The sequence below is a fragment of the Hemicordylus capensis genome, chromosome 1, assembly GCF_027244095.1.
Source record: "Hemicordylus capensis ecotype Gifberg chromosome 1, rHemCap1.1.pri, whole genome shotgun sequence".
NCBI lineage: Eukaryota > Metazoa > Chordata > Lepidosauria > Squamata > Cordylidae > Hemicordylus > Hemicordylus capensis.
The window spans coordinates 374,501,849-374,515,635 of record NC_069657.1 but is presented as its reverse complement, the minus strand read 5'-3'; the positions used below and the strand labels follow the sequence as shown (position 1 = coordinate 374,515,635).

Here is a 13,787-nt window from a genome sequence, read left to right as displayed (position 1 = left end):
GGGGGTGCTATTTTCACCATTCTCCCCTGCACCTGGAAGCCCTCTCTGTGACCCAGAAAGTACATCCCTGAGGGTTGTGCAACCTATTTCCTGGCTGCACAGAGAACTTCAAGGGACAGGGAAGACTGGTGAAAATCCTCTCCCACTTTCAGATGCTTACACTACATTAGGGCAGAACACGGTGCTTGTTCAGTCTGCATGTGAGCTGGGTTGGATATCATGGTTAAGGATATCATTTGAGGCATATAAAAGTAGCAAAATAATTTAGCTTGTTCAGTAGATGCAACTGAGGTTTAACTTTAAATCAAGGCAATTTTTTCCTAAATGAAAAAAATGATTATCTTCCACGGCTCCTTAGGCCCCTGTATAACATTCACTTTGTATTACCTGTGCATCACAAATTCACAGACCTTTCTAGATAGGAGCATTGGCAGGCGCTCCCTAAAATCAGCACATTTTCTTTACTTTTGTTCCACTATAACTATACATTCACAGACTTTTCAATGACCCAACAATGAAAGAGAAAGCTGAATCCTACAGTTCTTACTCATACACATTTGTCAATGTAAGAAAACTGAAGCTGAGAGCTTAAAGCTTTTTGCTCACTTTCATTCATCAATATCTGTGGCAACCTCTTTTACAGCTTCAAATGAAATTAAAATTTCTAAGTCATTTACTAAACATACCCAGTCTGCTTTCAAAGTAATCTATGTTTCAAGAAAAATTAAAACAAGAAGTCTGTGAAACAATAAAAAAATGATTCAACTGAAACAACTGGTGCACACACAGTATAGTACCACACAAACATTTGAGTGAAAGGATTGCCTCTTAAGTGTCATCATGGAGACATTATTTGTTTAGGTATTTATATACTGCTTCTCAAATGAAAAAGGCAGTTCACAGTTAAAACAAATGTACGGTCCCATCATTTAAACTTCTCCTTCTGACCTCAAAATATAAATGTTAAGGTAAAGAACTATGGTTGACTCAAATTAAAAAATCATTTTTATTTAAATGGCATGACATTTCTCAGGCCTCTCCCAACATCTAGTAACAAATACTTCCTCTATAAGGCAGTGAAGGTTTAACAGAAAAATTATCCTATAGACTTTTATTTCTTATCAAAATCACCTGGATATGCTCCTACTTTCCTAAGATATGTCAGTTTGTATCCATGGGAAAACAGTAAATAGGAGTGAGAATTGGTAATGGTATGTAGAATTCAAAGCTGGAAAGAAGGACATTGTTATAGCTCCACAATAAGAATGGCAAGAAGATCATTCTTCATAATGCGTACAAACTAAGGGCAATAAGGGATTTCCAAACAAACATCTTAACACCAAGACAAGACAGGTTTTATTTACCTGAACGACTTCAAAACAATTTTTTTCTGCTCCAGTAACAGAGTAATAAGACTAACCTCTTTGGCAGAGTGGATCTAAAAATTCTTGTAAACCATTTGGAATGTTTCTGACAACATCACACGAATAACCATCTTCTGGCAGAAGAAAAGGTAGCTGTAGATCAGGATCCTCTTCTAGCTGAACTTCTCTACCATCACTACGAGCCAGTTCATCAGCAGTATTTTCTGCAACAGCTACAACATTTTCTATTAACTCCTGTAGAGGAAAGTGAGCAACATTAATATACAATACTTCAAATATATCATGGTCCCATATTTTAGCTGATATATATGGTTAAGGATATCAGTTGAGGCATATAAAAGTAGCAAAATAATTTAGCTTGTTCAGCAGATGCAACTGAGGTTTAACTTTAAATGAAGGCAATTTTTCCTAAATGAAAAAAATGATTATCTTCCATAGCTCCTTAGGCCCCTGTATAACATTCATTTTGTATTACCTATGCTCACAAATTCACAGATCTTTCTAGATAGGAGCATTGGTTATTCACCGTGAATAGGACACCTCATGTAGGTTAGCCTTCCCACATGCTCCAGAAGGCAGGACTATGCAAATTATGCAACACTTTAAGAGCTTTGGAAGGAGGAACTTGCCCAGTTTGGAGTAGCCAAGTCCAAGATACAGAGAGAAATGCAAGCAAAGATAGTAGTCCTTAGTAGGGATGTGCAAACTGGTTCAAATTCGAACTGAACCAGCCACCTCAGAAACAACAAAACCAGTACCCCATAGGGAAGAAAGCAAACAAGGCCACTGTGGAACGAAATGAAGATGTGAATGACAGGTAAATCTTGAAACAGCAGTGCACATCGAGCTTGTGCCAGGAATTCTCCAAGGGGTGGACTGGCTCAGGACAAAAAGATGCAAGTATTATGTCCTGTGAATGGTGGACAGCAGCAGGGACTTTAGGTAGAAAGGAGGAATCCAGAATCATTCGAACTGAGTTAGGCAAAAAAAAAATTAGGATCACAGGATAGGATGGAGCTTGGAGACATGTCTGGCTGATGTGATGGACACCAGAAAAGCCAGTTTGGAGGAGAGGAGGCAAAGTTGTACAGACCAGATGGGTTCGAAGGGCTTTGCATGCAGGACCCACAGGACTGTATGTAAATCCCAGGAAAGTAACCTGTGTACAGTTGGAGGAGAAGTCAAGGTAGCACCTTGGAGAAAACGCTTAAGATGAGGATGGGAGTGTAGCCCTTGTCAAGCAGAGTTAGAGAGGAGATTAGCAAGGGCGACCACTTGATGTTTGAGTGTAATTGCCTTTAGGCCCTGATACAGACTATCCTGTAGGAAAAAGAGCAGCTCCGGTAGACTGCAGTCTTTTGCAGAGAGCCTATGTCAATGGCACCTGTGTAAAAAGACCTGCCAGGTGGGCTGGTAGATGTGATTTGTAGAACTTTTTCGAGATGCAAGTATAGTGTCCAATACTGTTGGTGAGTACCCGTGGTTTTTCAAGATGTTCCATTCAGTTACCAAGCGGCAAGCTTGAACCACGTCTGACTCTGCAGTCCGGAGCAAGGGAGACTTGATCAATAGGTCGAATTAATAATAATTTCCTTAAGTGCATTGTCACTCAAAAGTTTGGATGCAGTATATAAGACTGCTGCCAGGTTTGTACATGAGGCCGAGTCCACTTGCCAGTAAAGCCATAGGTTTCAACGTGCTACTATAGAGGCTGTGGAGTGAGAGAAGAAATGGATTGAATCTAAGGTGGAACACATGCACACTGGGACAAAGAACCCCAACTTCAAGTATATGCTGATGGGATCTGAGCTGTCAGTGACTGACCAGGAGAGGGATCTTGGGGTCGTGGTAGACAGCTCGTTGAAAGTGTCGACTCAATGTGCAGCAGCTGTGAAAAAAGCCAATTCCATGCTAGGGATCATTAGGAAGGGGATTGAAAATAAAACGGCTAATATAATGCACTTATACAAAACTATGGTGCAGCCACACTTGGAGTACTGCGTACAATTCTGATCATCACATCTTAAAAAGGACATTGTAGAACTGGAAAAGGTGCAGAAGAGGGCAACCAAGATGATCAAGGGCCTAGAGCACCCCTCTTATGAGGCTAGGCTACAACATTTGGGGCTATTTAGTTTAGAAAAAAAGACGACTGCAGGGAGACATGATAGAGGTCTATAAAATCATGCATGGGGTGGAGAAAGTGGATAGAGACAAATTCTTCTCCCTCTCACATAACACTAGAACCATGGGTCATCCCATGAAACTGATTGCCAGGAAATCTAGGACCAGCAAACTGAAGTACTTTTTCACACAACGCATAATCAACTTGTGGAATTCTCTGCCACGAGATGTGGTAACAGCCAACAACCTGGATGGCTTTAAGAGGGGTTTGGATAACTTCATGGAGGAGAGGTCTATTGATGGCTACTAGTCGGAGGACTCTAGGCCACCTCCAGCCTTGGGGGCGGGGTGCCTCTGGGTACCAGTTGCGGGGGAGTAACAGCAGGAGAGAGGGCATGCCCTCAACTCCTGCCTGTGGCTTCCTGCGGCATCTGGTGGGCCACTGTGTGAAACAGGATGCTGGACTAGATGGGCCTTGGGCCTGATCCAGCAGGGCTGTTCTTATGTTCTTAGGTGGCATCACCTATAAAAGCCTGTGCTTTTTGTATTTTCAATAGGCGTTTTTAGCAAATTAGGTCTGACAGAGGAGACTGGTGCAAGTCATATATCCAGAGTAGGGATGCTCATGCTGAGAAAGCGGCAGATGTGAGTAGCAACAAGGAGGCCACTTCATGTCCCTTCTTAAAGGCAGACTCCAGCTGTTTTTTTGTTTGGGTCTCAGAGCACTGTCCCCATCCCGAGGAAGAATCACACCTTACAACAGGCATGTCAATGGGTGGGACCTGATACATAACTGAAGCTTCCTGTGTAAGGCCATAGAACTTGTTAACCAGTGGAGTAAGTTTTCTATTTGCTGCTGGTATTTTCCATTCCTGTTTAACCGTGTCAGTGAAATGGGGAATGGAAATAGCAGGTCTTGAGCAGACAAGGGCTTCTTTAGATGGCGGGGGATGTTCTCGTGAAGCGGTTTGCTGAAGCCTCAGAGTAGAGATGGCTTTATTAATAAAGTGTGGAAACTCCTCTGGCAGAATAAGCTGAGAGACTTGGAGAAAGAATCAGGAGTCTGATCATCAGACCACCCTCCCTCTTTTCCAGAGTCAAATTCTAAATCAGGCTCTTCAATCCCTGGAGTACAAGTGTCAAATTTATCCGGGACTGTATCAGGATTTTCAAGACCAATGATGGGTACTGGATTCAGGGGATCCAAATTGGGCCCATTGGGGTGGGGGCCCAGGGAATGATATCCTGAAATGGCAGATGAATGTGAGGGAGAGCCCTGACTCCCTTTTGCCCTATTTTGTTTCTTGGATCTCTTATTTCTGGAAGACTTCCTATGTTTAGGTTTCTTCTTTGCCTTTTTTAGGTGGCAAGGAAGGAAGAGGAGATAGAGGAAGGAGGACGAGGAGTCCCTATGTCTGGGCCATTTCTTGGAGGTTTAGTATGTTTTGTGCTGTTGGTACAACTTATCAAGCATCCCCTGGAACCATGCCTGCCAGGCAGGGGGAACCTCAGAGGGGAGAGGGACAGAGGGTTCACTTGCAAGGGAGTGAGGGAGAAGGGGAAACGGAGGGCCCTGGTTTCTCCAGTTCTGGAGCTGGTGTCTCACCTCCGGACGCTCAAGGACGGGGCAGGATTGGCTGGGAAGGCACTCCCGTCCCGTCCCATCTTTGGTAAGGTTACGGCCCTTTTCACACCTTTTTTCTGTGGAGTCTCATGCCACAATGCTCAGTGTTGGAGCTCGCCGAAGAGGAGTGCTACTGCCTGGGGCTGCTGCTGCTTATCCAGCCAGATGAAAGGGCACTTTGTTACTGGGCTCAATGGTGGAGAGACAGCATTGAAGGCTTGGCTGTAGCGGGCAAGGCTTTGCAGTGCGGCCATTTAGGAGGCCATGCAGGAAGGGAGGCGGGGCCCTACAGAACCTCCCAACTGCTGGCAAGTGGTGGGGGTGAGGAGGGGGAGAATCAGTTCCCTGGTCATTAGGAGAGGGGTTTTTTTTTGTTCTTGTTTTTTTAATAGGAGAAGGCAGTAAAGGGATGGAAAGTAAAGAGGAGGACAACAAACAGAAGACTATAGCAAAAAAGAGAAGGCTTGGCTAGAAAAAAGACAGCTGTCTCTAGAGCAGGATGCAGGACTAGAAGAACTGGATGGGTCCCTCCTTCCCAGGCTCCTAAAGCATTGCATAATTTGTGTAGTCCTGCCTACTGGAGCACATGGGAAAGATGAGATGTCCTCATCCAAGTATCCATCATGGATGAGGAGATGTCCTCATCCAGCAGCAGAGAAAGCCTGAATGAAGGGGTGATTTTCAGCTATCTCCCTTCCCTTTTAGTTGCCTGCACCTCCCAGACCATCTCCCTGCGACCCCCCGCCCCAGCTAGCAGGGAGATAAGTGTCAAGAGCCAAAGAGGGGAGTGGGGGAGATATTTCCGAATACTTCCTCTCCCTCCTTGTGCAACAGAAATCCCTGGTGTATCAGCAGAATTAGCCTGAATGTAGGCCACTAATTTTTCATACCATCATCTAACAATATTAAATCATGAAGCCAACTCTTTTATAGGAAAAGGTGTGTTTAATGTCCTTAGTCAGAAATCCCCTTCCAAATATACTAAAAGCCAGTAATGACTTACTGTTGGGATAAATGGCTCATCGGGGGCACAGTGATAATTCTGGAGCAATGCATGTAGTTGCAAAGAATTGAGTTTAAAACAGGTACTGTTAATGTTTGGAATGTCTTCAGATGAATATTTATCCATAGTAAGCAATGTAGTTGCCTAAAAAGAAGCAAAGTTAACTGTTAGCAGAGCACCTTTATTTTTATTACAACAATGAAGACAATACATAAAATCGAAAAAGAACTCTCAGATTAGTGCACATTCTGGCTTACTGTATATCCAAAGTAGTACAAGAAGAAAGTTGGCACTATTTCATAAACTCGTGTACAAAACACTAGTGGAAGACTTCTCAACAGGATCATAGCAAGGTGGGAAGGGGCCCTGGAACACAATTTTAAGATGCCTACCTGGCCTTCACTAGGAAGTAGGAACATAGGAAACTGCCATATACTGAGTCAGACCATTGGTCTATCTAGCTCAGTATTGTCTTCACAGACTGGCAGTGGCTTTTCCAAGGTTGCAGGCAGGAATCTCTCTCAGCCCTATCTTGGAGAAGCCAGGGAGGGAACTTGAAACCTTCTGCTCTTCCCAGAGCGGCGTCATCCCTTGAGGGGAATATCTTGCAGTGCTCACACATCAAGTCTCCCATTCATATGCAACCAGGGCAGACCCTGCTTAGCTATGGTGACAAGTCATGCTTGCTACCACAAGACCAGCTCTCCAGCAGTGGCAGTGGGTAGTACCTACCCAGCTCTCTAGCAGTGACAGTGGGTAGTACCTACCTGTCTGGACATGAGCACATCTTGATACTCTGATGGCTGCAATCAGCCCCAACTCCTTGCTGGCCACTAGTGTTCCACCTTGGGGTTTTCTTTTAACGAAAGGCGGTATAGAAATGTAAAAATAAATAAATAAAAAATAGTGTTCACTTCAGCAACACAACATGACCGCAGCAGCTCAATGAAGCACAGCTGAGCCTATCACAGCAAGAACAAGACCTGCCTTAAAGGGGCTGCCTATTCTCACAGAGATCAGGGCAGTTCAGCTTCACCAACCTGCCACAGCCATGTTGGCTCAGTGTCATCAGGTCATGTCAAATCAACCAGAGAGTGACCAGCATGGAGCTGGGACTGAGCATGGCCATCAAGTTGGCCAGAAGCACTCATGTCCCACAGACAAGTGTTGTGAAAGCGGAGCCCAGTGCAGGAGTGCCAAAAAACCTACCAGGGGCATGGAAGGCAGCAGGTGACACCACACTGGTAGCCCCCAAACATTTGTCCCTCATTCAACAGTAGCTATACTCCTGCTTCCCAACAAGGCACTTCCATAAAGTATTGGGAGTTGTACTACAATATGAAAAACATAGCAGGGTTTCTCAATGTTTTTGGAGTCATGGACTGGTACATTATTTGTTCGCAGTTTCCCGCACCAGCAGTTAGTAAGGAGGTTGCCCCCCTCACCCCCAGGCACCCACTAAAAATCATTTCGGGCCGGCAGGAGCCGCTGCCACTGTGAGCTCTCTGGAGCTCATTTCCAGGCACCCCTCATTTCAAGGAAGCAAAATGAATGTTATCCAGCAGCGAGAGCTGCCTCGAAATGAGCTCCCGAGAGCTCCCGGAGGCCCTCGCCAGCCCGAAGGGGGGGGGGAGAGTGATGCTCACAAACCCAAAGCCTTGCAGACCAATGTCTGAAGCCTTGTTTTTCAAGCTCAAAGCCTTAAAAAATACTGGGCTATAGTATCTAAACTTTAGTGAGCTGTTAAAAAGTCTTGAAAGGAGTATTGTATTGTCTTACACAAGAGCTTGTGCAAACAGGAGAACTTCTCTGCATTGAAGGATACATTTCTTATGCAAAGCTCTTCTGTCAAGTCATAAATAGTCCTTCCATGAGCAGAAGAGTCATTCCACTACCAGCAGAACACCTTTGTGTTTAAATCCTTCATCACAGGCCAACCTAGTTCAGAACATGTTTAAATACACCTATTTTGGCAAGCCAACTGTACTCTACACAGCAGGAAAATTCACAGATCTCTACAACAGTTTTGTGCCGTTTGTTTAGCCTCCCCATCTCTATTTTTCGGGCACTGCATTTATACAAATTCATATAGGTGACTTAGAATACTAGATTTAATTTTCTAATTAGATTACTGAGGGCCTTACACAATCACAGAAACAAGCATTTACTTTTCTGTAACTACCAGATACCCACTTGCACTATCCTGCTAAGGTGACAATCAGCAGCCAGTTCCAAGCCCTGTTTTTCTGCCCAAGCTTCAATGTGTCCCAGTTGCTGGCGAATGATGGCTCCCCAGTAATGTGAACATAATCCTGATTCTGGATCAGTAACCAGTCTGTTAAAAAGCCACATGTTGATAAAGTGAAACAGTTGGGAGAAAAGCTGTATAGTCAGCGCAGCATTCACTCTACAGCGTCGCAGCAGGGACATGGCTCCAGTTAGCGTATGCAGGACATCATCTGTGGGGGGAGGGGGTGGAGTACAAGATATTTGACTCAGTTATATATTCTAAAGAAAGCTTCTCAGTTTCTTACTCTGTATTCATTACTCAGTTATTCTTTAAAAGCCTTCATAATTACAAGGTATGACTTATTAATCATACTGACAAATATTCCATTCTTATCTAGATAAGGAATGCAATAACAAAGGATTTTTAAACTATAAAATTTCTCAATTACATGAAACTTATTGTCACACCAAGACTATATGATAAATAGATAAATAAATAGATGGGCTTCTGCAGATATAAAGAGGAGCTTAGTTTTCCATTACTCCAAATTCTATAGGACACTCTAAATTTTTTTTTTTTTAAACTTTTATACCACCCTTCCAAAAGGCTCAGGGCGGTTTACATTAAAACACCATTAAAATCAGTTATTAATTAAAACAAAAATTATAAAGCATAAAACAATGATTGACTATTAAAACATCATAAAACAACAATTAGATCATCAGAACAATTTAAAAATAAGTTTTAAAAAGCTGAGAAAGCCTGCAATTGCCAGAGATGGGGAGGATCATATCTCAGCAGGAAGCGCATTCCACAATCTTGGGGCAGCAGCTGAGAAGGCCCATCTCTGTGTAGCCACCAAACAAGTTGGTAGCAACTGGAGACGGACCTCCTCAAGTGACCTCAACGGCTGGTGGGGCTCATAGCAAAGAAGACGCTCTCTTAAATATCCAGGGCCTAAGCCATTTAGGGCTTTATAAGTTATAACTAGCACTTTGTATTTTGCCCAGAAACCTATTGGCAGCCAGTGTAACTCCATCAACAAAAGAGTAATGTGGTCTCTCCGAGATGACCCAGAGACCAACCTGGCTGCCGCATTCTGGACCAACTGAAGTTTCCGGACTACGTACAAAGGCAGCCCCACGTAGAGCGCATTACAGAAGTCCAGTCTGGAGGTTACCAACAAATGTACCACTGTTTTGAGGTCATTGATCTCAAGAAACGGGCGCAGCTGGCGTATCAGCCTAAGCTGATAGAAAGCACCCCTGGCCACCGCCTCAGCCTGAGAAACCAAGGAGAGACTTTGATCCAGAAGTACTCCCAGACTGCGAACCTGTTCCTTTTGAGGAAGTGTGACCCCGTCTAGAACAGGCAGATCAAAATCGTCTCTAGAGTTCCGACCCCGCACAATAAGTACCTCTGTCTTATCTGGATTCAGCTTCAGTTTATTCTCCCTCATCCAGCCCATTACTGCTTCAGCATTTAGGGAGGATATGCCAACTCCTGAAGAAGTTGACATGGAGAAGTAGATCTGGGTGTCATCAGCATACTGGTAACACCCAGCTCCAAATCCCTTGATGATCTCTCCCAGCAGTTTCATGTAGATGTTAAAAAGCATTGGAGAGAGTATGGAGCCTTGAGGAACACCATACTTAAGCTCAGATTTTGAAGAGCAACAATCTCCAATCGACACTATCTGGAATCTGTCCGAGAGATAGGAGCAGAACCACTGTAAAACAGTGCCTCCCACCCCCAACCCCCTCAGACGTCCCAGAAGGATACTATGGTCGATAGTAACAAAAGCCGCCGAGAGATCCAAGAGGACCAACAGAGTCACACTTCCTCTGTCAATTGCCAATTGGAGATCATCCATCAGGCCGACCAAGGCAGTCTCCACCCCATAGCCCGCCCGAAAACCAGTTTGAAATGGGTCTAGATAATCAGTTTCCTCCAAGACCGCCTGGAGCTGAGGGGCCACCACCCTCTCAATTACCTTGCCCAGCCATGGGAGATTGGAAACTGGCCTATAATTGCTCAACTCTGAGGGATCTAACACAGGCTTCTTTAGAAGAGGTCTAATAATTGCCTCTTTAAGACAAGGAGGCATCCTGCCCTCCCTCAGAGAAGCATTTATGATTTCTACCAGGCCGCCTACAACAGCCTCCCTGCTAGATAGAACAAGCCATGTTGGACAAGGATCAAGAGGACAAGTAGTAGGCCTCACCACTCCAAGCAGCTTGTCCACATCACCAGGAGTCACAAACTGAAATTGATCCAGTCGAATTGTATAAGAGGAGTTGTCGGACACCTCCAGTTCAGACATCAAATTAATTGTGGAGTCTCCATCTAGGTTGGCCCGAATCCGAGAGATTTTGTCTGCGAAAAATTCATTAAACACACCACAGCGGGTAACTGATGCCTCCAAATTCTGGTTCAAGGGAGAGGGAGTAGATACTAGTCCCCTCACAACCCTGAACAACACCGCCGGACATGAACTCGCAGAGGCAATACGGGCAGAAAAGAACCACTTCTTTGCCGCATGTATCGCCTGAGCATAGATCTTTAATTGTGCTCTATGTCATAATCTGTCGGATTCGAGTCGAGTTACATCGCAGTTAAATAACTGCAATGTAGAAATTGGTTGACAGAGGCCAAAACCTGAATGTTATTCCAGACACTGGGGTCAAGAAGGGCAGGGACAGGTTTAACATCAGCTCCAATGTTGTCCAATTGCACCTGTTTCTCCCAGTTAGCAAATAAGTACCATTCACTTATAGGGGGAGAAACGACATTGCAGTGGAGCAAATGACCCCATTGACATATGACTAGCAGTCTCCAACAAGAAATCCACAGTGTGGTGAAATGAGCCCTGTTGGGCATACATGCACACCTGGAATGCCTATAGTATTGGCTGACTAAATGTTAAATTTGTATACCACTTTTCAGAGTATGTTTATCTCAAGGTGGTTTACAGCAGAGCCATTAAAAATAACGATAAAATCCATTTAAACATTTTCAACATACAACCAATAAACCCAAAGATTCAGAACAGCAACAAAAAGAAGCACTCAAAGTTCAAAGGCCTGAAGTGAAGAGTGAGATCTTGAACTGCCTTTTAAAGGCAGCAAGGGAAGCCACAGAGCATATGTGCATTGTATGCTCTCCTGACAGACAAGTTCTTCCATCACAGTCTTCTTATGATAACAGACTTTGGATTAGGTCCACAGTTTTCACTCTGAAGGAGCTTTCATTCACAGAAGGAAAGCTGGAATGAAAGCTTTGGATGCAACCCATTGCATGTAATACAATATAATCATCAAGTGATCTAACCGATTTTAGGTCTTTGAGGATTATTTTCTTCTGGATCGTCAAGGAAAGCAGGCATGTAATTATTAAGCTCTGACTGAAGACAATGAACCAGGTATCTGGAAGGAAAAAAGTTTTTGTGAAAATATTAGTGCCCTCTCTGATTGGCTTGGATTAAATCTTGCAGCCATATAAAATATGCTCAACTCAAAACACACACAAAAAAAACACAGAAAAATTAGCTCTCTGTATCTATAATTCACATCAAAATGATCTAGGAGAACTTTCCTATTTCCAAGAAATCCATGAACTGAACAATATCTCTGAACTAAAACCAAGATAAAAATTCAAAATTCTGGCATTAGAAATTCCTATAAAATACGTAATTATTTGCTATTTATACTATTCTTGGACAATTAAAATAGTATTTAAAAGTACTATTGCTGAAATAGTATTTCATAGTACTAAATAGTATTTAAAAGTACTATTGCTGAAATAGTATTTCAGCAATAGTATTTTTAAGGGCTTAAGGTTTCGGGGGGTGACTCCAATTTCATTCTATTCCAGTGTAATTCTAACACCACACCTAGCAGCTCTCTTATTAGAAGAAAATCTGGACACTAATCACTCATGTTTTATCAGCATCACCACCATCATCCTAAAGTATCAAACCTTAAGGTATTTTTTAAAAACTTATCGACATTAGTATTGCATAACATTTTCTTTTGGAGAACAAACTGCCTGGAAGCTTAGTGGTCCTTACTGTATTCTCTCCTCCTTCCCTACCAGAAAACAGAAAGAAACTTAGAGAAGAGAGCCAAAGCTGAAATACTGCCCTTGAATTAGCTGGCTCCCCTATCTCTTAGAACAACTGGTGTATGGGTGTTGAAGTAGCAGCATTTGTAAGTGCTTCAACTCCAGCATATGCAATTAAGAATCTTGACTGTAGTCAGTGATGCAGCTTCATAGCCACTGTGACTACTGGCAATGGGTTGGCAAGAGTGCTCGTGTGCTCAGAGTTCTATCTGCGAAAACTAGTAAAGGTGGTGGTTAAAAGGGGGGAGGGGTGTTTCGTCACATCTCTAAATATATTTCACTCTAATATGAATTAATCTATACAATCTGAATATACTCTAATACAAGAATGAAATCTCCTCAGCCAGCCTCAGAGGGGGTACAAGAAAACACTGCAGCAATAGTGTCAGCAATTAGCAGATTGTGTGTGTATATTACACACACACACACACACACACACTCACTCACACACACACACACAGACACACACTCACAAATGCAAGATCCTTACTTGAACGCCATCTGAACCAAGTGTGCCAAAACATCTTGTGCATCTAATGTAATTCGGCTAAGGTCTCGATCCTGCTTAATAAAGTTTAGCAACTCAGATGCATTTGCCATCCAGAAAGCTAGTGCCCCTGCAATATTCTTCTGTTTCTGTAAATATTTTTGAAAGAAGGTATACACATAAGAAAGTTTTCTCCCAATCATTTAACTTTCATTCATTATCAAAAGGCTTTGTTTAGATAGACCAGTACTTTCTCCATGTCACCAAACATAACTCAGATACCAGATATTTGCAAAAATTTTGCAGGAAACCACAAGTAATATGTTGGTCACATTGAACTACTTACTCCAAATCAAGTTATATTTTAATTATTTATCATCATCATCATTATCCTTATTATTTACATATTCCAAATGCCATTAGTGAAATGGAGTTAGCATGTTGTCATGAAATGCTGAAAGCTAAGATGTATGCATTATCTGGTAATCTGCGTGTGCACAAGCACATGTTTACTAATGCCCAATGCCACCCAGATACTGCTAGTCACTGGCTTTGACACCAGGCAACTCAGTATCGAGTACCGATCTATCTCACCATTTCCCGACCAGAAATGCTAGGCCAGGCAACCTCAGATGAGATCCAAAGAACAGAACCACAGAACAAAACAAAAAAAAGAGGGAAGAAAAAGAACTTTGTCATTATGTCTCCGTACGGAAGTGCATTAAGCAGAAATTATGGAATGCTGATAAGTTGCAGAGTCAAAAAAGGATTTTAGTACTGCATGTTCCAGCTGCTGAATGAGTGTTATGAAC

General features: G+C 43.0%; 1 protein-coding gene across 22 annotated transcripts in view; it reads right to left on the bottom strand.

Moving 5' to 3' along the window:
* AFDN (afadin, adherens junction formation factor) overlaps positions 1-13,787 on the bottom strand; it is a 180,365-nt gene that overhangs the window by 54,921 nt on the left and 111,657 nt on the right. For all 22 annotated transcript variants that reach the window (XR_008316302.1, XM_053296599.1, XM_053296610.1 and 19 more), the window contains 5 exons: positions 12,979-13,124; positions 11,697-11,791; positions 8,330-8,595; positions 6,137-6,280; positions 1,421-1,619 (listed from right to left, as the gene is read on the bottom strand). Coding sequence is in view for 21 of the 22 variants with exons in the window: in XM_053296599.1 (XP_053152574.1) it covers positions 1,421-1,619; positions 6,137-6,280; positions 8,330-8,595; positions 11,697-11,791; positions 12,979-13,124 (850 nt within the window). In the remaining variant the exon portion in view is untranslated. The remainder of the gene's footprint in view (positions 1-1,420; positions 1,620-6,136; positions 6,281-8,329; positions 8,596-11,696; positions 11,792-12,978; positions 13,125-13,787) is intronic.